Source organism: Aplidium turbinatum, chromosome 1, assembly GCF_918807975.1.
Source record: "Aplidium turbinatum chromosome 1, kaAplTurb1.1, whole genome shotgun sequence".
NCBI lineage: Eukaryota > Metazoa > Chordata > Ascidiacea > Aplousobranchia > Polyclinidae > Aplidium > Aplidium turbinatum.
In genome coordinates, this window is record NC_137472.1 from 326,813 (window position 1) to 352,204 (window position 25,392).

Genomic DNA, 25,392 nt, shown 5'->3' on the forward strand with positions numbered 1-25,392 from the left:
CTATAGCTCATTCATACTTCTATTTTATGTTTAAAGCAATCAACAAAACCATGGCCTAATTTGTCTGAGGTATAGCTGTATTTAATCAACAACATAAATGTAAAGACAACAGCATTTTCACAAGAATTCAGCTAATTTTTTAAGCAGCCTAAGCCCCTACGTCAACAAGAGTTCAACGTCACACAACATAATTGGTAACCTTATTCAAATAGAATTATATTCAATATTGACGCTAATCTCGCGTTTGCTGGTTTGCAGTGTGCAATGTTAAAGAAGCTCGAATGTTCAGCTCTCACTCAGCAGACAAACCTACCTACGTAGGAGGAGAGAAAGTGACGTATACCTGTGATGACGGTTACGCAGTGAATGGACAGACTTCGGTTGTGCTAACTTGCCAGAACAATGGGATGTGGGATGATGACGTTCCCAGCTGTGAAGGTATTTTGGGAATTTTCGAATCCAAATGGATACTTACAAATAAATACTTTTGTAATAAATCGAGTTGCGCTTACTTCACAATGTGGATACTAACGATCGGTTTTAGTCTGATGCTGGGAGTTTTCTTTGGTAGTAGGGTTTGCACTTGCTTTCGGATCACAGTTCCCTAGTCATGTGCTATGACGAGTGGTGTTGGAGTTAGTGTGTCGTTGTTTATTTTTATTATTTTCTTGGTTTTGTTCTTGAGGCTTCTGTTTTGATTACTGTCTGTTGAGTTTATGTGCTGTTAGGCGTTATCACTATCAATTTGTCGAAACAGTTTGTTAATAAATTAGGTGTCGTGATTCGTCCCTCTCGGCACGGTTGTTGAATTTTGGACTTTGTCTAGTTGTGAAAATGGCCTCTTTGAAGCGCAGCTGTGCAGCGTTGTTCTCTCTGGCAATGATCGTAAAATAAAACTCGGCACAGCAGCCTACTGCTGTTGATGACTAAAGACTGAACTTTTATCTGAGTTAAGGTGTTCCTTCAGGCGGGAATGGAGTGGGCGGATCGTGGTGCTTATGTAGCTTTCTTTCCATTTCTTGCATATAATCATGTAAACACAGTTCTTGGTGGTACACATGTCGTCGTTCCGTGGTGGGCAGTCCTGTAGCCGTCAAGGTTCAAATTTTTTGTCTTTTTTTAAGCACGTTCATACAGTTTGTGAGCTTTGGACGAGGCAAATTGGCATATCAAGGTCTTTGAAAATTTCTTTACAAAAGAAATCGATGTGGTATCCAAGAATTATATCCTAAGGTTTCACACACCTAAACATTGAAATTGGGCAGTGACAAATTGATTTAAAAGCCAGGACAAATCTAACGTAATAAAAGACACTCCATTGTAGACAGCTTCAACAAACAAAAATTATGAAAATTATGACTTGATATAAGCTTAAAAAAACAATGGATGCAAAATCAGGAAAAATTACTTCGCCCTAACTCAACACAAATGACACAAACATATAGCCTACTGCATGGGTCACCAAATGGCGGCCCGCGGGCCGCATGCGGCCCACCACGCTGTATCGCTGCGGCTCGCGGAAGGTATCAGCGTACAAGTATAACCAAAAATATTTTTCTTAAGGAGAGAGCACGAAGGCAAAAATACTTTCCGGGAAGCATATTTTCGCTTTGCATACGATTCCTCCGACCAACCAATCAGTTTATAGTTCTAGGTGGGGGTTGCTTAAAGCTATTCCAATGCGATGTCCAGCCACACTGTCCCAGTGGGTGATTAAAACGTCGTCTCTTTATGCAAGTTTTTGTTGGCAAAATAGATCGGTGTGCCAACTCAAATTATAATTAATAGGCAAAATATTATATATATATAAATTTAAAGACTTTTTCTGATTGTATTATGAAAATATTTAGCTCAGAACTGCAAAATGTTTTTTTTTTTCTTTTTTTAAAGAAATATGGAATGCTTTACGATTTCGCGTGTCATCCTTGCGCAGGGGCCATGCTAATCTTCTCTGTATCGTTCCAATTTTAGTATATGTACTGCTGAAGCAAGTACTGCAAAATGTTGTTAATCGACAAATTCTTGCCACGCTGATAAGCATCGCAAGTGACAGTTGTATACAACAAAAGAAAGACGGTTTTATAAACTCTCACAAAAAGGATAAAAAACCAACTCATTGCTTTTTTAAAAAGAAGACTGTGCATGAATTACGATAGAATTACGATGTTTGGGTGATTTCTACTGTGACGTTTGGCTTCGATCGCCGCAAGCACGCGGGAGAAACTAACTTAGTCTCGTGCTTGCCTTCAGATGATCTCATATTTTTTGTAAGTTACACGTTTCATTTTTAGACTACGTTGAGCAAAATTCATCAGTTTTTAGTTTGGTTGAGGTAAAGAATGGTCGTTTGTTTGCTTGTCACTAAATTTTGAGAAAAGGAAGAAATAAAACAGAAGGTGCACAATTGTTTATATTTATTTTCATAGCGTCAAAACTTAGAACAAAGAAAACAGAGGAGAACAAGCCCGTTTGCGCACACTACAAGCGTTTGTTTCATGGTGCCTGATTTTTTTTTCTCTGTTATTGGAGCCTATTTTTCGCTGATATGTTTGCAGGTCACTATTGTTGCCTGTATTGCGATGGGTCAAACATTTCCTTGTCTACTAAAATTGTTAATTGCAAGATATCTTTTGTGAAGCGAAGTGACAACACCACTCTTGCTTGGCGATGAATATTCTGATGAAACCGCTCGCCTCGCTATAAGTGCGCAAAACAAGTGGCCTCATTTATTAGGCATTGTTAAAAAAAAGTCAAAAGTGTTGTAAAAGGAGCTTGGCCTGGCAGTAACGTTGGTCGATTAATTTTGTTGCTGCAGTATTCTAACATAAATATGAACAACATGTAACGCTGGATACTGGGTACGAAATGCGTTCTTTTTTAGCATAAGAGTCAACCTACCTAACATTTTATTAGTGCGGCCCGCCACAGCTCTCCTTAGTGCCAAAGTGGCCCGCATGCAAAAAAGGTTGGTGACCCCTGGCTACTGTAGTGTTTCTTATTGCAATGCTTGGTGTGAAACTAATTTTTTTGATAAAAACAAGAACTTCCAGAGTTTGTAATATTTAAGATATATGCAATCTCCAATATTGCAACCCGTCCCCCAATTGTGCTCCATTTCAAATTGCGACCTACTCTTGCCTACAAATTTTTAACAATGCATCCCACACAAAAAGAAGGGCTTAGCAATAATAGATCCTCCTATCGCTATGCCCATTCCTAAAAGGCTAAAATACTACAAATTTAAAAAAACAAATGAAACGTCAATACCTTTTGGAGTGTACAATGTACAATGTACATGGCATATTGTACCTTTCAACAAAGTGGTGCCGATATAATGGACCAAAAAAAATCACACACTGTGAGGTACCAGCTTGACAAATCCTAATTTTTATGTTTTTTTAAGCAAAATAAATGGGCTCTCCACATCTGTGAGAGCCATGCTGTATATTATATTCTTCTAGTAACAAAAATAAATAATAAATAAAATAATATATTTACAAAAGGAAACTCTTATCTTGTTTATTGTAACTTCAGGTATCACGTGCATTCCAATCGCTTCAGAATTTGGAATTTCATTTGAACAAGCGACAGTGATGGTTGGAGATGAAATTACGTACCGGTGCCATGCTGGTTATAGGATGGTGGACCAGCCCAGTGGGAGACTGGTAGCAAGGTGTCTTAGAAGTGGGAAATGGTCTGTTATGATGCCTGAGTGCAAACGAAGTAAGTAGAAAAGTTTGTGCAAAGAAAAAACGTTCTTTTCATATTTCACCACTTCAAGTATAAACATCACGATGAAAGACTTCGAACATTCATCCTTGGCTCATACTTGGCAGTGATGTATCAATATTTATTTGCATCAGACAAGAAGGTCTACATTCGAAACAAAAGAATAAACTAAATAAAGAACACTCAGTACACAAACAGCAGCGATGCAAAAGTAGACGGAAGACATTTTACCCCAATCACACAATAAATTTATCAAATTACTATGGAGACGTATTGGCCTCAGATTTGTTTAAACAAGGGGAACTTACAATTCATTGGAATTGCGGTTGGTGACAGGAGTTTGGTAATCAGTGGGTTCTTAATGAACAATTTCATTTAGAGCCTTCACGTCTTAAATCTTTGAAACCTCTCTACACAATACATCATTCATCACTGCCTGATTTACGGATCTCAGAATGGAAATGCCAATCTTATAGCGCTTCATAGCAACACAGTCCAATGGCTGCAGCGCATGGATGAAATAACGTGACTGCTACCACCTCATTCGCAAGAAGGAGATAACAGGAGTTTGGCCTACCACTTTTAACTGAAAAAGTGTTACTTCGACCCTAATGACAGGTAGAACTGCCTGCAATACAAAATGCACTTGAGCAGAATCAGGAAAATGAATACCTCTGGTTGGACAACTGAGGCCAAGGGTAATATTTTGCCATTCTGGGGAGCTCTTTTGTTGTTGCATTCCTTTCAAAAACTTAAATTGTCAGGACTCACCAAAAGGAGGTTGGCAACTTGAGTCCGTTTTAGGAGTTTTAACAGCTTAATTTAGTCTGAAGATGTTGTTGAAGGTTTAGCGTCATTGATATGTGAACCATCAGAGAACCGTCAAAGCACTAGACCTTTGATAACAACTTTAGTCTAAATTTAAACAATAGAAACGGCGTTTCATTTGATTGTTGCATAAGATTACCTATGGCTACATACCCATTTATTTATTTGCACTCAAAAAAGTTAAGGGGAAGGTTTAACCCTGTCTGTAGAGACACGGGGTTTTATGAGGACGCCCCACTCTAGTAGTGAAATGTTTTTCAGAAGGAAATATGCTAGAATTGTAAATTTTCTTGAATTTTATTTTTTTTTCTTTGCGAATTTTCTAAACATAAACTGGTCATTTTTCTACCTTTCTGTCCTTCACAATAAGCACTGCGTCTCAGGTGGCTAGTCATTTTCGTAGAGTGCTAGATATATAATTCGTCAGACTAATAAAATATTGGCGTAACTCACTTTTTGACGAAATTGAGATATTGGTGTTTTGTGGGTCCCTAAAATGTAGCGCATCTGCCATATAATTTTCTAAGACCTACGTTAACGAGAAAGTGGTATTTTCGTAAAAATGTCAGATGGCCTAACTCAAACGCTTGACTTAGGCCATTTTACAAATCTTTTTCATCGTTTGCTGGAAATAAAGCATTCCTCCAACAGACAAATGGTCAGAAGACGACGATCTAAATTGTACAGAAATAGAGCTTCCACTTCATCACAAGTCCAGACAATTATTTTAGCACAAAACAATTATGTTTTTTTTTCTATTTTATGTATCATAATCTTGGCCATTTCCAAGTAACTACCCTACTTAAATCAATCTGTTTTCTTTCTGTTCCTTTGAGAAGCTTCATTTTCCTAGTACTCTGGTAGTGCGACTTATCACCTTACACTGTGATACAGGTCAGATCTTCTCAATGCGCCGTTTCTAGGAGTCTTTTTGCACCCATGGCAGGTTTTTGTAGCAAGTCCTTGTTCGATACGGTACCTAATTAATTCTCAGCTTAATATCACACTTAGCGACTTCATAAGCTCGTTGCTAAGTTCTTCGCCATCATTCTTGAGTTTCACAGATGGGAAAAGGAGAACATAGGGAAACATAGATTTTAAACCGTTTGAATTGACTTTTATGTGTAGGTAGCTTATATGTGCCAAAGTGGGAAAAGAGGAAAATCACTTTTTGGCGAAATTTCTCAATGACTTGCCTACTGTAGATTCCCAATACTGTAGAAAGATCACAACGTACAGAAAGAAGAAATTCTTGTACCCTGGAACTACCATAATCCAACTTCATCGGCAATACAAAGAGCTTGCTGAAAGACGTGGGCAAAAGGCACTGGGAGACGATCATCATAGATCCGCCGCCAGTGTATGAAATCGGGCTGGAGGCTTCCAACTCTACCAAGCTTGCACCCGTTTCCCGTGAGATCATCGCCATTGGGCTTTGTTTGGTTCAGGTCCAAGTTGAGACAAAGGCTATTCGCTTGTATGGCTGTTTAAGGTGGTCGTAACTACGCGAGGGCTACGCACACACCCTTGGCCAGCTCCATGTCCACTGCAGTCCAATAAGATCGAAACCTGCATCTTCACGGGAACTGGTTGCAACGGGCTGCCGGGGGCTCTGTTCATGCCACGTAAGGATCAGTGCAACGTGTGTGTTTCATTCAAACACAGTAATATTAACAAAGAACAATACGATGACCATATCAAGTTGAAGAATGAAGCTTGAGATTAGAAGACGAAAGACAAAGGGTCCGCTAACACAGTTAAATCCGTATATATGGACAAGGGATTTACAGGCTGTACTTCTGTGTCCCAAAACTAAGAGAAGCAGTATGTACTATAAAACCAAGCTGCAGGTACACAATTTTACACTGTTCAATTTTGAATCAAAAGATGCTTATTGCTATATTTGGAATGAAACAGAAGGTGATTTACGCAGTGAAATATTCGCTTTCTTGCAGTTTAATCATTTCGAACGGGTAATTTCTGGAAGCCCCGGTCTGGAGGAGATAGTTATTTGGAGTGTTGGGTGTGGACTGTGGATATCAAAATAGAAACTCTAATGTATCTAGTGCATACTGTGCCCTTGCATGGAAGCATGGCATCACTATTACTCAGAAGTACCCCGTGGCTGGTCACACTCAAATGGAGTGTGATAGCATGCACAGTACTATCGAGCGAAAATTGGTAAACAACATTTTTACGACGAGGGATTACGAAGTTATCATCCAGAATGCCAGAATCAGACCGCATCCCAACAATGTACAGAGGATGCAACTCAGTGATTTTATGAAAATCAATGGGTGATGCTTGTTGAGTATCAGGCCTGGAAAGAAAGCTGGAGATCCCACGGTTCATGATCTTAGAGGCCTGAATCATAAAAGTAGTGGGAAGGTATTGTACAAATGTACAAGATCCCATTATGTGAGGCTGCACTGTGGGAAGATCTGCCACAGCGGTTACAAACAAACTTAGGCGACACTACATCGATTCCTAATCTTTCAAGCCATCTTCCAATCAAATTGTGGAAATACAATGATCTCCAATCTATGCAACATGTTATGCCAACATGGTGCCACTCCTTTTTTGATAATTTGCCTCATCATCATCACCAATATAATTTATTCAGCTTGTCTTGCCAACTCTGTTTTTAGGCGAAATATGCAGTCTCGCGTGAAATATAACTCCTATCGTGAGATTGGAGTTGCTATTAGGGATTTTCCTGTTAATTCTAGTCGTATTATTACTGTTATTATGTCACCGTTAAAAAAATCATATTGACAAACTCGGAATATCAAATGGCCTAAGTCATGTCTGTGCATTCGGAAAATGGCCTAAGTCATCCCAGCACATTATGGGATGCAAAATGAAGCAAATGAAAGTATACATGCTCATTGTACTTGTGTCGACATGCTATTTTCGTTTAACTGTACAATAAATATGATAAAAACAACCGTGTAGACAGTTTTTTCGATTATCTCAAAACAAGAAAAAATGAATTACGCCATTACTTTATTAGCCTGACCATGGCCACCTGGAGATGAGGCCTGATTTGTCACATTTTGCAGATTTTGATTACAGCTACTGCTAGTGCTTGACTGACATTTTTTGAGATGTTTTTACTTTTTGCGGTTTCCTAATGACATAAAACTTTTTTGTTGCCTTGAAGAAGCAGTAGCAAATGAGAAAAAGTAAGTTTAAAAACGCTAAATCAGACTGTTATTGAAAATTAACAGTCTGACTAAAATCTTCGAAATCGAATTTTCTTTGTTTTTCAATATGTGAGAATGTTAAAACCTATTGTGTCATCTGGGGAAAAGAATAAAGAAAGCGTACAAATCTAATTTTTAGAAGAATTTATTTAAACGTTCGCCCAAAGTTAGAAAAACCTGGAAATTTCTGCAAAATGTGACAAATCAGGCCGTATCTTTAGGTGGCCATGGTCTGACGATATAATTTCATGTAAGTGTAATATAAATGTTACTGCAATTATTTTAAAATGAAAAAAAGGCCCAAATACGCCTTATATTTATGAGCAAAAGTAATTTTTTGTTTAGTTTAGCATTACTCTATGTTATAATTAAAAAATTTCAATTTTGAAGCTATTTTTGGGAAATTAGAATAAAAACCTACTTTTTGATGTCTTTTCATCTCAAAACTTTATTTCAATCACTATGTTGGGTAAAAAGTTAATTTGTATTTGCACAATACACATGGCTATTATCTTGTGAAATATTTTGGCTCTGTGACTTTCATAGCTCCCGTTATTAGCGACTAATTATCACCGGGGATAAGATAGCCCGTGATGTGCTTTCCGCGTACGAAAAGAGCTCGTATTAAGATAGGGTTGTAAGACCCTCAATGTTGGCTAGGATGCAGGCGGTAGCTTTGACAAAAACACAGGAAGGGAAAATGCAAGTGGCAGAAATGAAAATGTTGCGATGGTCTCTAGGGTTGGCGAAACAGTACAGAGTAAGGAATTAAATGATCAGAGAATGAATGCAGGTTGGAAAGCTGGAAAACAAGTTGAGAAAGACAAAGCTTAAATAGTTGGGTTATGGCGTAAGGAGAGACGATTACTTCAGAAGAAGAAAAAGGCAATGAAAATTTGGTAAAAGAAAGCATGGAAGGCCGAAATGAGAGATTGTGTCACAGAAGACATGAAGGAGGAAGATGCTTCTGACAGAGTTATGTGTGTAATGTTGCACAGAATTCGACCACTACAAGCTGACTCCGACACTAAGTCGATTGAACTTGTAATAACGTAATAAATGTAAGAATGTAAGGAACTGTAATAATAATAATGTTATGGTTTTATTTATTGTCGCTCTACAACAGCTAAGGTCTTTTAGCGACAGGGCTCATGTTTTAATTTTTTTATATTAGGTTTACGCTTTATCACATTATTACCCGATTTATTCTCACTGCGTTATGCAAGAAAGAACACAATCGGTAACGTTTTTAAAATCTTCGGTTTGACCCGACCTGGAATCGATCTCAGATCTACCAGCACCAGAGACAAAGGCGAAGCCATTCGGCCACTGAGCTGGTTTGTACGGAACTGGCGCAACACTGTCAAGGAAGCCTACTTAAAGGCGACCAATTACGACGTCGTGAAAAGCGCGTAAAGCAAAATGCGAGACGCTGGTAAGGGCAAATTCCCATACAAAATTAAGAGTGCAACGGTGCGGTTCCAATACATTACAATGTGAAGGACTGCAATCTGCACCAGTGACCCCACTTGAAATGAAATCGAAAGTTATCAAGTTTTCATTTTACCAGTTTTAAAGCTCGTTTCTAGCACTAGTTGCAACGTTCATCTGATGAAATTGAAAGTAAAATTAACAACAAACAAGATGGTTTATTGCTTCACTGACGTTTCGCGCACCATGACAATGCGCATCCTCAGAGCGAATAACATACAAAATAAAATTTCACCAGGTTATATACTGCAGTGCGATTGAAGGCAAGAAAAAATAAAACAAGCAATTTTTAGAAATTGGCCAATGATGTGTGAGTGGTTACTTTCCACGTTAAAAATAAAAATACTGCAATTACTTTGAAATGTAAAAAAGGCCCAAAAATGCCTTATATTTATGAGCAAAAGCAATTTTTTGTTTAGTTTAGCATTACTCTATGTTATAATTCAAAAATTTCAATTTTGAAACTATTTTTGAGAAGTTAGAATAAAAACCTACTTTCTGACATCTTTTCATCTCAAAACTTTATTTCAATCACTTTGTTCGGTAAAAAATTAATTTGTATTTGCACAATACACATGGCTATCATCTTGTAAAATATTTTGGCTCTGTGATTTTCATAGCTCACGTTATTATCGATTAATTATCACCGGGGATAAGATAGCCTATGACGTGCTTTCCGCTTACGAAAAGAGCTCGTATTAAGATAGGGTTAATAAACGATGGTAAGACCCTCAATGTTGTCTGGGATGCAGGCGGTAGCTTTGACAAAAACACAGGAAGGGAAGTTTCAAGTAGCAGAAATGAAAATGTTGCGATAATCCCTAGGGTTGGCAAAACAGGACAGAGTAAGAAATTAAATTATCAGTGAATAAATGCAAGTTGGAAAGCTGGAAAACAAGTTGAGAAAGACAAAGCTTAAATAGTTGGGTTATGGCGTAAGGAGAGAAGATTACTTCAGAAGAAGAAAAAGGCAATGAAAATTTGGTAAAAGAAAGCATGGAAGGCCGAAATGAGAGATTGTGTCACAGAAGACATGAAGGAGGAAGATGCTTCTGACAGAGTTATGTGTGTAATGTTGCACAGAATTCGACCACTACAAGCTGACTCCGACACTAAGTCGATTGAACTTGTAATAACGTAATAAATGTAAGAATGTAAGGAACTGTAATAATAATAATGTTATGGTTTTATTTATTGTCGCTCGCTCTACTGTCGCTCTACAATAGCTAAGGTCTTTTAGCGACAGGGCTCATGTTTTAATTTTTTATATTAGGTTTACGATGTTATCACATCATTACCCGATTTATTCTCACTGCGTTATGCAAGAAAGAACACAATCGGTACCGTTTTTAAAGTCTTCGGTTTGACCCGACCTGGAATCGATCTCAGATCTACCAGCACCAGAGGCGAAGGCGAAACCACTCGGCCACTGAGCTGGTTTGTAAGGAACTGGCGCAACACTGTCAATGAAGCCTATTTAACCCATATCCTCCTACCGTCAGTTTAAACTGACAGCACATTTAGATGGTTTCTAGATTACAAACCGTTTTGTCGCAACCCAGTTAGTATGTTATGAGGTTCGTAAGGTCTGTACCTAACACTATAATACATTTAGTGAAATTCCGTTTATCCTTCGACTGGATATAACGGATCAAATTTCCAAAATGGGTATTTTTTGTTGTTCGTAATTATAGCGGTGTCAATTTTTACTGGGTCGCATTATAATGACATAAACCACGAAATTAGTTAGAACTAACATTGCTGTATCCATATTTTGCATACTTAGAAAAAATTAATTGTTTGTTTAAGTTTTGTACCATTTCCGCTTCCGTCAGTTTAAACTGACGCTAGGAGCAGAAGGGAGCATGTAAATTGTAAATGATTTTACAAATTATGTGCAGAATAGTTGAGTTTAGGGATTATTTTGCAAACATTTTGATTCTCAAGCATAACGTTGATATATTAGCAAAGGAAAACTTAATGTAGGTCAATTGATGAACTTAATATGGCATAACTGTTTCATTTTGAAGTTAAAAGTAGTGATATATCATACATCTTTTGATTTCATACAGCATAGCATTGGCAAAACATTTGCATAATAGTAACAAATTGATAGTTTTTGAAGCATTGGAAGCTCTTGAAAGGTTAGAAACTGATGAAGAATCAATATCAGAAGTCGTGTCTAAAGCAAATTTAGTTATATTTCCTCCTGAAGATGATGGCATGGATACAGATGAAGATGATGGTGGTGAAATGGATTGTACTCCAGACAATCTATGTGGTAGACAGTTGCCTTGCAAACTACAAACCTGAACAACATGTAAGTGTAGATGAAAGCATGGTACCATACTTTGGGAAACATGGCGCAAAACAATACATTCATGGGAAGCCTATAAAGTTTGGCTATAAGCTGTGGGTGCTAGCGAAGCCGTTAGGCTACTGCGTACAATTCCGCCCTTATGCAGGAAAAGACTCCCAGTTGGAAGAGTACGAGGATATTGGGCTTGGGATGGGTGCTGCAGTAGTAGCTCATTTGATGCAACATCTACCTCCACAAAGCGAGTCCAGTTCCAACTATCATGTGGTTATGGACAACTTTTTCACACATCCGGGACTTCTGCGATACCTTCGTAAAAAGTCTATTGCAGCTACAGGAACAGCCAGAGTTAACCGCATGGAAAATCCTCCCCTCAAGCGAGTTAATGAAGTTGACAAGTTACACAGAGGTGCCTCGGATGTTGCTGTGGAGACATCACATAACATTGCTGGTATCCGATGGAAAGACAGAAAAGTAGTAGGCTAAATGTTCTGTCAATCTTTGCAGGAACAGACCCACTGCAAAAAGCAAAGCGATATAGTAAGCAAGAGAGAAAAAGATTGATATTCAGCAGCCAAATGTAATACACGTTTACAACCAACACATGGGTGGTGTTGACCGTTTGGGTCAAAATGTTTCAAAGTATATGATCAACTTGAGAAGCAAAAAATGGTGGTGGCCATTATTTCGTTTTTGTATTGATATGGCAGTCAACAATGCTTTTCAAATATATCGCCATTGCAAGACCGATGCTGGTGAAATTCGTTTAGATGCTCTGGGCTTCAGAAGAGCAGTTGTTGAAAGTTACCACCAGCTTTATCGAAAAGATGTTTCAGATATACTGTTTCCGGGACCCAGGGCATCTCCGCAACCCCATATAAAATACAGCACTGCCCAACACTGGATCATAAAAGGGAAGCAATGCCGCTGCGCCAAACCAGGATGTTCTGGAACATCAGTTTATTTTTGTGAAACCTGCAATGTTGGCCTACATCCTCAGTGTTTTAAGGAGTACCACATGAAATAGATGAATTGGGCTCTTTCAGCTGTCAGAATTGGGCTCTTTCAGCTGAACTCAAGCCGGGTGAACATGTGAGACGAAATGGTTTGAAGCCAATATAAAGTACATTTTTACGATAAATCAATATCGCCAGACGATGAATCAACCAAGAACATTCCTATCTTTTGATACTGTGACATTTTTGATTCGTTAATATGTAGTGATTTCTTGACTTTTTTGTCCTTTTCCATTATTGCTTTAGTTGAATACGTATTAGACTAAACACTGACGGAGAAAACTTTTTCGTATTTATTTTATATGCCCCCTCCTGCTCCTAACGTCAGTTTAAACTGACAGGCCAAAAATTGTTGATAATTGTCCCCACCAAATTTTTTTTTCAAAAATATTGTTCAATTCGGTTAAGATACCTTAAAAATAATATACATACAAAAAATTGCAAAAAAATTTTGATTCAGAAGGATATGGGTTAAAGGCGACCAAATACGACGTCATGAAAAGCGCGTAAAGCAAAATGCGAGACGCTGGTAAGGGCAAATTCCCACACAAAATTAAGAGTGCAACGGTGCGGTTCCAATACATTACAATGTGGAGGACTGCAATCTGCACCAGCGACCCCACTTGAAATGGAATCGAAAGTTATCAAGCTTTCATGTCACCAGTTTTAAAGCTATCAAAGGTTTATTCATCAGCATCCAGCTAAAGCAGCGGTTCTCAACCTGTGGGCTATGGCTCACTAGTGGGCCATGGAAAGATTTTGAGGTGGGCCACAGACCTATTTAAAAATTTGCCAGCGTTAGTGAAAGATTTAGTTTCATTTGTGTTACTATAGTTAATTTTACGCTGGTGTGTTTTGTTTAGTTGTTTGATGGCAGCAACAATGAATGGTGCTGCTGTAATTTGCTGTAGAATGGTAATTTTGATTCATTCTAACTATTATTAAAATAATAATTTTGGTGGCGTGATCGTGATGTAATCAATGCCGTCTGTTGCATAATACGAACGTTGATTTTAAGCAGCCACAACAGTGTGGTTCTTATAGGGGGCCACTTGGCTCCGTAAGGAAAAATTTTTAACTTAAAGGGAGGAATAATCGTGTTGAAAGGAATTGGGAAGAAATGTAAATCCAATGTAAATTTAACTAAATATTTTATTGAAATGGTTAATTTATTTATGACTGAGCACATAGTTTAGATCAGCGTAGAGTTTTTACAGCACTTTAGGATGCAATAGACCACTTTGTGATTACAATCAAGTCATAGCCTAACTGAAAGTGGTAGCCTACTGAAACTTCTGCCGACCTGTTTTTAGCATTTTTTTGTGAATTATTGTCGGGAGAAATTGACAATAGTTGTGTCTTTCAAAGGAGGCATAAGGAATTAATGTTGAGAATCACCGTAACTGCAAGGTGGTCAATAATGTTCAGGAGCACGCATCTCACTGGATATGCGCCCGGTTCAAAATCACGCGGCGCTAGTTCGACTCTCGGGGTGTGCGCTTGAGCAAAGCATTCTAAGGACTGCTCTCCATTCAGTGGCACCTAATCGATGGAATAATTCCCTGGCAACAACACTTCAACAATCGGAAAACTTTACTCTGTCAATCTCGGTAACCGGCCCTGTGTCAAGAGCCTCTACAAGTATGCGAAACTACCAGGAATGATCTATCAAGGCTTTGTCAGTCTGAGGATAAAGATTTAAAAACCAACCAACCATTTCATTGATGCACAGAATAATCTGTTTTGAAATATTTTCTGCTGTTTTACTTTTTAAACATATTTTGTAGTTTGTTGCTTGCATAAACAATTAATGGGCCACAAGAATTTTGTGTAACGAAAATGGGCAACGAAGGAAAAAGGTTGAGAACCACTGAGCTAAAGAGTTGTTTCCTACCAAGTACCCCCAGAGTATTCAATCGTTTTTTTTCGAAAGCTCTTAAGCACTAGGGTGGGCGTTTTTGACTTTTTTTCGAAATTCAAAAACGGCTAGTCATAAAAAATGGTACATGCATGAAAAAATTCCGTGTGCAAAATTTCATCAGTTTGGGGGTGCATCTTCTGCCCCCGCTGGGGGGTCAAACTTTCAATTTTTGAAAAAAAAGGAAAATTTCACTTTCCGTTTTAACATAATTATTTTTATAATTTTTCTACTGGCTAGTTATAAATTGTAAGTGGGATGTACCCATAACTTTCCTATGTAAAGGCATGTTTAAAGCTTAAGGTTTACTGCCCCCGCATCGACGACCAAAATGCTGAATTTTCACGAATTTGAGATGCTATTTTGTCATTGCTCAATAAACAAACTTGTCGCAAAAGGGCGAGATGGTGCTAACGCTGTACCGGTACGCTCATTTATGTTCTATCCATTAACTTTGCAGGATGATACGAATGAGGTACGAACATCAGTAGCCTACATATTTATGATAAACAGTTACAAAAAAAATGAATAACCTTTTGAAGTCAAATTCTAGAGGTGGGCCTAAATTTCAGTAAAATTTGGACCAAATGAAAGAATCTGCAAAGTAAAAATATTTGAAATCGTTTGTTGTAGCCAAAGCGTTCCAATTTTCTGCAATGCACTTGCCCACGGGAAAATCGTGTCCCTGTTACAGAACAACAGTTCCTTCTTGATCAAAGAACAACTCGCGTAATGGTGATTGATAAACATGATAAATCGGCCACAAAATCTAATTTTAAACGTTTTCCGAGGAGAGTCGCAAGATCAGAACAATTCCGTTCTTTACGTGAAGTCTTTTCGTGTTCTTTACGTGCTTTGGTTAAAACACCTCTAACTTATTCAAGGTCAGAAACTTTGTCATCCAATGAAGAACGCTGCGAAGATTTGGATTATCAACCCAGTTTTGCCTCGGAAAACCCCAGAAAAAGCAAGGTTACTTCCAGTTTGTAGTATTTGCTGAATCATGCGATCGTAGGCTACTGGTATTTCAGATAGCTCTGCAGCACTTATTGCTTCATCATTTCTACAAGATGTGGAGTTTTAACGGATAGCGAATCTCAATCAGTCATAGATAAAAGCAAAGTGAGAAGAGCGAGAAAAAAATGAGGTTTACAACTCAAATGGAAAGTAGGCCTATCATGTGCATAAATTTGCAAAGCATATATTTTGATGGCCGAAAAGAAAGATTAAACCATCAAACAAAATGAAATTGCTGGGCGACTTCGAAAACATTTCGCAGTTGAAGAACACATTACTTTACTTGAGGAGCCAAGTTATCATTTCATTATTCATTTTACTGCAGCCAACTGATCTAATGTGTCAATAGCTACCGGGATTTTTGAATATCTTGGATCCAATAAAATTAGCTACGATAATGTAATGGCAATTGAATGCGATGGAACCGCAATGAACACAGGTAAAAAAGGCGTTGTGATAAAGCTCCTGGAAGATTATTTCCAAAAGCCACTTCAATGGTTAATATGCCTACTCTATAGTAATGAATTGCCTCTTAGGCATCTTATAAAAATATGGAAATAGTAGCAGACCTGATAGCTTTACTGGGCCCATTATAAAGCAGCTAGCCACTGTCACACAACTAAATGTTGTAAAATATAAAGCAGTTTCTGCACCAGAGATTGAAATTGATGAAAATGACCTCAGCACTGACCAAAAATATCTTCTACACATGCACAGAGCAGTGAAAATTGGAGATATATCAATTCATTTCGCATATAGGAGTCCAGGTATGATGAACCACTCAAGATGGTTGAACAGTTGAACACAGCCAATAAATTCTACGTTTATATGTTGCATCTAACGCATCAACTGTATTGGTGGAACGTGTGGACTATATTGTGAATGTTTATATCCCTTTCAATCATGAATTATTTTTTTTCACTTTTTTTATTATTTTTTGTGTAATTCTGGGTAAATTGAGTACACTGAACATTATTAACCACATTTTGTATTCCAAAAATTTTTACTTCGGCAGAAATTGCTTGTATCATATATGATACAATATGACTACATGGGTGCAAAATGACAAAATTGTGTCTTACAACAAAACACAGGATATGTAAGAAATGATGACATTTTAGCTTATATTTATAGCTTAGAAAGCTTACATTGCATTTACTACCAAACTGCAAGACATTATAACATGTTTTTTGATTTTTGCAACCTCCCCTGCAGGCAGCTCTCCCCCAAAATTTTACCAAGCATTGGCTAAAAAGCCTTTGGCTTACCCAAAAAAAGAAGCAAATAGCAGAAAATGATCCTAACAAACATGTTACATACACACATTAGATATACAATGAATGGAAGTGATGAAAACAGTTTCTATTTTAGCTCAAACATGCATTTTATGCAAAATTTTGATGTGCAACAAGTATCTTTCATTTTATTTTCCACAACCATTGAGTCATTCTGTATCATATTTGATACACATGTCAAAAAGTACCAATAATTTATGAGAATCTAGTCTAATACCTGCTAAATAACATGGTACGAAGTCTCTAATGTCCCCCCACTCACTACAAATCGAAACATTTCAAGCTGTACAGATGGAAATACAGTGCTAAGTTGACATGCACATAGCCTAAGTCAACAACCTTGTACTTTGACCACCAGTAATTCTTGCCAAGCAGGAAATCACTCGTCACACTTGATTGAATTTCATTCCCACACTCATTCAAGCATGATACCAAGTTAGTTGACAAATAAAAAATAATAAGGGGCTGCAGAACAAAACTTTGAAAAATGTATCATATATGATACAAGATGAATGAAAGGGATATTTCAGTATGGTTTGCTATTATAAAGGAAAGCAATTTCACTAATGGCCAAAAACATTTCTTTAAAATTCTACACTCTATGCTCAGAGGCTATCGAATAAACCCCCAATATCCTCAACAGAGTAATATAGAGGAATGCGTTTCATGCCCATCCTGAAAACGTTTTGTAAATGTTTGTAAATAACAACTTTGTGTAAACAAAATCATAATAACAATTCACGTGGAACTGTACAGTACATTCCATTTACAGAACCTGCAGATCAAATTGCTTTTATTCTGCAGTAAATTATAGGTTGCGTTTTATAGCTGCAACAATGGCTGCAGCCGATCAAGTTCGTATCATCCTACAGAGTTAGTGGACACAACATAAATGAGCGTACATCATTAACACCATCTCGCCCTTTTGCGACAAGTTTGTTTATTGAGCAATGACAAAATAGCATTTCAAATAGATGAAAATTCAGCATTTTGGTCGTCGATGCGGGGGCAGTAAACCTTAAGCTTTAAACATGCCTTTACATAGGAAAGTTCTGGGTACATCCCACTTACAATTTATAACTAGCCAGTAAAAAAATTATAAAAAAAAATTATGTTAAAACGGAAGATGAAATTTTCCCTTTTTTTTCAAAAAATTGAAAGTTTGGCCCCCCTGCGGGGGCAGAAGATGCACCCCCAAACTGATGAAATTTTGCACACGTAATTTTTTCATGCATGTGCCACTTTTTATGACTAGCCGTTTTTGAATTTCGAAAAAAAGTCAAAAACGGCCCACCCTATTCAGCACTCTTCTATCAGTGTTGCCTGAGCTATCTGAGTTTTATCTTCAATTTGCAGAGTTATCAAATATTAATTGACTATTTCAAAAGCTATTTAGAGCCCGTTCCACTCTTGTGCGTTGTTATGTATATGTTGTGCTATAACTCATATATCTTAGCAATGGCACAGTCCAACTTAAAATTTTTATTATTAAACCTGCAAAATGTCATTATAAACTTTAACAAGATTGACTGTAGCAACGAGACCCACCTAGCAGACCGTCTTCAAGTGTAGCCCTAGTTTACTATACTCAGTGCAGAAATTTGAATCTTTCAAATCACCACTCTGTTTCGAAAGAATGTGTTAATTTGTGAACTGACGATAAAAGTTTGAAGATTGAATAGAACAAAGAACAAGCTTAAAAATGTAATTTCAGGTTTGTCAGTATGGTCAAATTAAAACCTTGTGTAGTAAAAGCTAAACACCTTTGGCTCATTTATTTGACTTCATCATATGTCAAAAGTATCAATTAGCCTACCTAGAAAGTTAACATAGCAAGTACCATTCAACTTATTTATATAAACGCAATGGAATATGGAGTGGTTTTTGCAACTTGAACAATTATTGTATTGTTTCATTCTTGAGCACATTTGTTCCTGTTCTGTTTTTTAAACTTTTTCTGAATGTCCACCTAACTTTAAAGTGATCAGAAACAGGATCTGACGCAAATTGAATGCTGTGCAACAATTGTTTGTTCATAATGTGCATCACTCATCACGTGTAAACTTGTTTAGTTTGCGACGTTCCTCAACCTCTGCGGTTCAGCACAAGATCTACAGAAGAACTCATCGTTTTTCAAGGAGAAACTGTCACGTACTTGTGTGATGGTGGATATGAAATATCTGACCAGGGTGTAACAGAGCGCACAGTAACATGCGGAGATGGAAGATGGTCTTCCTCTCCTCCACAATGTCGCAGAGGTATTGATATCACTCTTACGTTTCTTGTAGCTTCATAATAATTGCACTAGAAAAGTGTAAGAAGATGTATGAGAAAGATGATAGAAACGAATATTAGAAAAAATATGTAAGAAAGATGCAATCAAAACCTTGATGGGGTCGCAAGGTATAATTTTATTTCAGTAAGTTGGTAAGAGTCATCCATCAGTTTTTATAACTAATGTTTACTCAATGTAGCATCACATACATTACATACATTTTAGTCCCAGGATGCGATGTGCCGCGGTTGCCAGTCTATGTTTCCGTCATGCCACAAGTTGATAGCAGGAGAGTGGGCGAATCCATTGAATATTCGTGTAGAAATGGCTATGAAATGGTTGGTCAACGCAACCGAGTGAGGGCGATATGTCAAAGGGATGGAAGTTGGACTCGGGGGGTGCCCATCTGTCGACGTAAGTCGTTCCATGATTCTATCAACAATGAGATGGCAAATTGCAAATTTGAAAGCATACTTTCTGGTTTCTTGAAACTGATTACGTAGAACTGTTCGTTTGATGACGCATTGATGTACCAGCGTGTATGTCTCCATTTTGTTTACATTTCCAAATATCCTGGCTTTATGTAAACAATCAGGCAGGCAACAGCAGCAGAAACATTCACAAACAATTTACTTGCAGTATTCACTGAAATCTATGAAAATCTTTTAAACTTAGCAGTAAAAGCAGTAAATCATCATCATTTGTTTTAATTGGGAATGCAGTAAGTGGTGCAGTATCATTATTACTAATATTACTTTTATAAACAGATCGGAGGTATTTGCACTTATATTTTGAAAATGCCAATAAACTAATTTGTAAACAATGAATTGAGTTTCGCTTTTAGCAACATGATCGTTTGTTTACTTCACAAACGTAGATACAAACGAACTGTTTTAGCCTGACTCGTCCTAGCACATGACTAGGGAACTGTGTTCCGAATGACAGTGCAAACCACTACTACCACAAAGAAAAGGCTATCTACATTTGTATCATTTATAAACATTGCTTTGTAGTTTTGCTTTGGAATCGAGAGCAGACGACTAGGAGACCCAGTTGGAAATTACTTTTAGTTAGAATTATATTATCACGTGACAAAGTTTGCAGTTCCAACTGTCTCACTTCATCGCTGGAGATTGTTAGTTTCTCCTTAATCTTTGTGACAGTTATTTGTTCATACATTGATCAATTTAATTATTTTTGTCGATTACATGAACACATCAAATGTAGCGACAAGTATAAATGGAATGAGCAGCACGTCAATTGTCCATTTGAATATTTGACAAACTGTCGGGCTATTTTTTGCGTATTCCAGCTCGATAGTGATTATAGTGATGGCTGCTGACGCTTGCGAAACTTATAGTCATATTAACACTAGAACTACCGAGGTGTCGAAATCGACACTTTTAGAAATTTAGTGCACTATTTTGGGCGTTAATTGTTATCGCAACGTTTTCAAACTTGCAGTAGCTTCTCAAAAATATTTTTATGTTATCTACAATGTGCGGATATACCTCCAACTGCCGAGGTGTCGAAATCGACACCTCATACAAATTTAATAAGATTTGTAAAGTATAAAATATTTTCTGTGCGAAAAAACTAATTCAATAGTTTTCACAGTTACTTATAGCGTTTCTCATGGGAATTGTCCAACGCTCGGCTTGATGTGTGTCATCGCTCGGCTTGATTTTAGGTCATCTTACTGAGTTTACAAATACCTTCCACAAATCTATCAGCGGTTTGCAACAGATAAGTTTATTCATATTCGAGAGCCACTGGAAGGACTTGTTGCTAATTGCATCAACAATTACACTCTGGATTGGAGCCTGCCAATCGTGAACAGCTACATTAAACAGTATTTCCAATGTAAAACAGATGCCCTTTTATCGTGTTCATGCCAAACAAACCAAACAAGTTTGACATGAAATTCTGGGTGTTAGCCGAGGTTCATTCCATATACGTAGGCATTACAGTACCGTACTTATCGTACCTCGGAGATATTGAAAGAGAGCAACGAAATGGAAGACTTTTCACCGAGGATGTAGTGATTAGGATCACCACCAATTTACACAGACAAGGCGGGTACAACGTCACAACAGATAACTTCTTTACTAGTGTGAATCTTGCTGGTTTGCTACAGGAAAGAAATATAATCATTGTTGGAACTGTTCGAGCTAACAGTACAGAACTGACAAAGGAGGTGACTGAGGGTGGAGGAGAAAGATTTTCGCAGTAACTTTCACAATTCAACGAACAGCTGCATACTTGTAAACTATAACTGCAAAAAAAATACAAATGTCCTTTCCACTATGCATGACAGCCCCAGTATCGATGCAACAGAGAAAAAGAAACCCTCTGTGATCCATTTTTATAGCGAGAACAAAGCAGCAGTTGATGTGTTTGACCAAATGGCACACCACACATGCAGCAAGCAAAATATGGTCTCTTGCAGTTTGGACAAATATGCCGCTTTGAAAACTCTTGGATTATTTTTAGAAAACGTTCAGGCAGCAATGTCAGCCGACGTGGTTTTTTTCTCCAGCTTATTGAGAGCTTGAGAACTGTACATGTGCTGAAACAAAAGCCGACACTGTAGAGAGAAGAAGAGCAGAGACGACCATCTAGAAAACGCAGAAAATGTGCTGGACATTATTGCTAAAACAATACAGTTACCATTTGCGGCCACTGTCGAAAAGTGGGAAGTGTGATATTGATGACTGGAAAGTCACAGAGTGCAAAGGCTGCACTGCGTAAAGTGTTTGTTGGTTTGTTTGATTTTTTTTCTCCTGAATAAAAAAACTTTGTGCTATTTTTCTAATAAATATGTCTTCGCTCTGTTGAATTTTTAGATCATCGTACAGAGTCAAAATACAGATACAGTCAAGCTTTGAACTGATCAAAACCTGGTAGTCTACGTCATAATTTTCGTCAAAAACCAAAAAATGAACAGCGCAAATAAGTGACAAAAGTAATAAGTGCTTCAGACAATTTTATCACTGTAAAATGAAACGAACTCTCACTGTTAATTTTGTGGAAAAATAAAGTTTTTCTGAAAAGTGTCGATTTCGACACCAGCGGCCTTTGGAGGTATACTTTTTTTTTGTCCGTTCTAGTGTTAATAAAATGAAAAGATTGAAATAGAAATGCAAAATTCGAGATACTGCAAATTTATTCAAACAGCAAAATTTTATAGACCATTTGTGCGTTGTAGCCCATTGAGTACGAGAATTATGTTCCATGAAAAATTCGATTTCAATTGTTCCTTTTATTTTTTTAGTACTTAATCAGATGGTTTAAGGTAAGGTGAACCTTTACAGTATAATATAAGGCAGTGGTGAATCTACTGCAGGTGCTTGATAACCGTATTATAAATCAATAATGTTATTTTAACCAGATGGTTAGTAACTAAATTGTTGAAGTTTTCAACAACCCTTCTCCAATAAATCGCAGTTGTTGCTCAAGTGACTATATTTTTAAAACGAATTCTTGTTAAACATGATATTTAATGCTGTCATAGCGTTTTAAAATGACAACTTCCTTGCGAAATACATGTCCATATATCAGATACTTATTGCTCATATGTTACAACGGGCTAGTTTGGTCTTCTTGGTAGTTTTAATGCTAATGTTTGTGGGGTTTATAGAAAATGAAACTTTACTGAGATAAAAGTGTCTTTATCTCGAAGTCAAATATTAAACTTTTCTAATAGTTTATTTTCTACTTCAAGTCGCTGGTTGTATCGTCTCGGACCCCCCTGAAAACGGCAAAGTGTCCACTGAAGCAAATCAAGTGACGCGTGGTACACAAATAATCTTCTCCTGTGTTCGGGGATACAAGCTTGTCGGACGTGATGCTGATGAAGTGCGATCCACTTGCTTGGGTAGGAACAGGTGGAGCACTGAAGTTCCAAAGTGTGAAGGTGGGTTGCAAGTTGGCCTTCAAGCAATCATGAACATTTGCACGCTCGCAAACCGACCAAGATAATATAAATGGTCGCCAATCTGGTGGAGTTAAAAACGTTTATTTTTTAATCAAAAAATCTGCTGTACTAAAATTGCCGCATAAACTTAAAACCAATATTTGAGATTGCTTGGGGATAGTCCACCGCCACCTGGGTGTCCCATGGCTCCAAAGGTCATCCGCTTAAAATAGTTAAAAGATCCTGGCATCATCACAATCTTGTTATAAGATCCTCTGACTTTGGTTACTTAGGTGAGCAGTTGCAAAATAGCCTATATCCATACTCTGCTTCAGAGAGCGTCACTTAGACACACAGGGACGGCCAGATACAATGACTGGAAGATCATCATTCATTCCCTCTAATGGCAAACACACACATCAACACATTGCTAACAACAGCTAATGTTTTCTCAATGTACCATCACATGCATTACTGTCACGATTTTTTTCTATCTCTTACCAGGAAAAAGACTTGGAAAGATTCAATGACGTAGTTTAATGGGTCAAACCGAAAAGCAGTCAATTAAATGTCGAATAATTCTACTAGCGAAATGATAATCTGACTTCTTGAAGAACTTTAACGAACGGCTTCTCAAATAACTCTAATTCTGCATCAACTACCAATCCACAACTCATAGCACAACTCTCATAATCAACTCATAACAACCACCATAATAATAATCTCAGAATAACAGAATCTCAGAATCATAATCTCAGAATAATCAGAAATACAAACTACACCACTATTTATAGTTGGCTGTTCAGTCCAGTAACTTCGAGAAGGTTACATCATAAAGAACCATCGTTCGGTCACGTAGCATTTAAAAGGTAAACAACAGAAGTCTCTAGAAGGTCTCGTTCGCAAGAAGATTCTTACATAATAACGATTTCGCAATCGGACATTTACTGATAAACAACCTTATGACGTCATGACAAACGACGCTCAGAAATCATGAAAAACAACAGAACCTTCTAGATTTTGCATGCTTACAGATGATTCTAGAAATACGTTACATAATACAAATTTCTCAATCAGAGGTTACTTCAGGTCATAACCGATAATAACACAACGCACCAGAATTCCATAATGAAAATAGCACATTCGCTGAAGATACAAAGCAAGCCATCGCGAGGCATTTGCACCTTGATTGTGACAATTACATACATTTAAAATAAGTCTTACTAATAAGATTAAAAGTTTTACTTCAGAAATTTCGAAATTACATTTTATCAAAACATGCAAAAGTATGTGTGACAAATGACAGCACTGTATTGCAAAAGTGGCACACAAAGCCACTATATTCTGACCACTGCCAACAACTGCAGTCTAAGGTGGATCGATTTAAGTGGGTGAAAAACGTTTCTCCTCATTTTGCTTAGCTTGGGGTGCCAAAACTTGCCATTGGGTGTATAGAACACTGTGCTAAACGTTTATTTCGATCGAACAACTACCATACTCATACAACCGTAACTTTCCAAGAATACTTTAGAAACGACTATTGTGTGTTGTTTACTGCAAATATCTTTGATTGTTCATTTTACTTTTTAAACTAGGCTATACAGTGTTGCCGTGAGCTAATAGAAAAGATCAGCAACAACAACGCAAACTCAAACACATTAATCAACTTTTAGTTATTTATGAACTCTTTCTTGAATTATTTTTTAATTTGGTGAATATTTCTGGTTATTACAGAAATAACGTGCACAGTACCGCGTTCATCGCGGTTCGGCAGTGTTTCCACCCGCCGAATTAGAGTTTCAATTGGAGAAAGTGTAACTTATACTTGTGATCCACAATTTCAAATAGTCGGGAAGTCATCAACCATCTCTTGTCAGGTCAATGGAAGGTTTTCAAAGCAACGACCAACGTGTAGAGGTAATTCACTGTGACGTCATAAAGTAGGAAAATTGTGATAACAATATACTAGATCAGGTGTCCCAACTAACGGTCGCAATCCAGTTCCAGGTCGCAAACAGTTGCTACCGGGGAGCAAAAAGTTTTTTTCGAGTCACAAAAAGGTTGCTACAGGGTCTACAGGGTCCTCATGCCTAATAATTTCTATTGCTTCTCCTTGCGTTACTGTGACGTAGGTAATTGCTCGTTTAAACAATCAAATACCTGTCACGACATTTTACTTGTGTTCTAGAAGCGTAGCTTCATACAGCAGATTGTTTAGTAGTAAAGACATTTCAGTTGCATGCAATCTTTAGTTTGTAAGCTGTAGTGTATAATTTCCTTATTTAAGTTAATACCTAGCCTACATACCTTATTATGTTGATGTTAACCGCTATGTTTATGTTCAGCTATAGCGTGTGTTTTGTTTATTAAACCCTAATTTGAGG

The 25,392-nt window shown here is 37.4% G+C and overlaps 1 protein-coding gene and 1 non-coding gene across 2 annotated transcripts in view; one reads left to right on the forward strand and one right to left on the reverse strand.

The window, feature by feature from the left end:
* Window positions 1–25,392, forward strand: part of LOC145778495 (sushi, von Willebrand factor type A, EGF and pentraxin domain-containing protein 1-like) — a 178,906-nt gene that overhangs the window by 113,769 nt on the left and 39,745 nt on the right. The window contains exons 22-27 of the mRNA XM_082589985.1: window positions 259–438; window positions 3,535–3,723; window positions 18,890–19,075; window positions 19,318–19,506; window positions 22,817–23,008; window positions 24,743–24,925. Coding sequence (XP_082446111.1) covers window positions 259–438; window positions 3,535–3,723; window positions 18,890–19,075; window positions 19,318–19,506; window positions 22,817–23,008; window positions 24,743–24,925 — 1,119 coding nt within the window. The remainder of the gene's footprint in view (window positions 1–258; window positions 439–3,534; window positions 3,724–18,889; window positions 19,076–19,317; window positions 19,507–22,816; window positions 23,009–24,742; window positions 24,926–25,392) is intronic.
* Window positions 1,889–1,995, reverse strand: LOC145784989 (U6 spliceosomal RNA). The gene has a single exon (XR_014291099.1). It is a non-coding gene; the product is annotated as a U6 spliceosomal RNA (small nuclear RNA).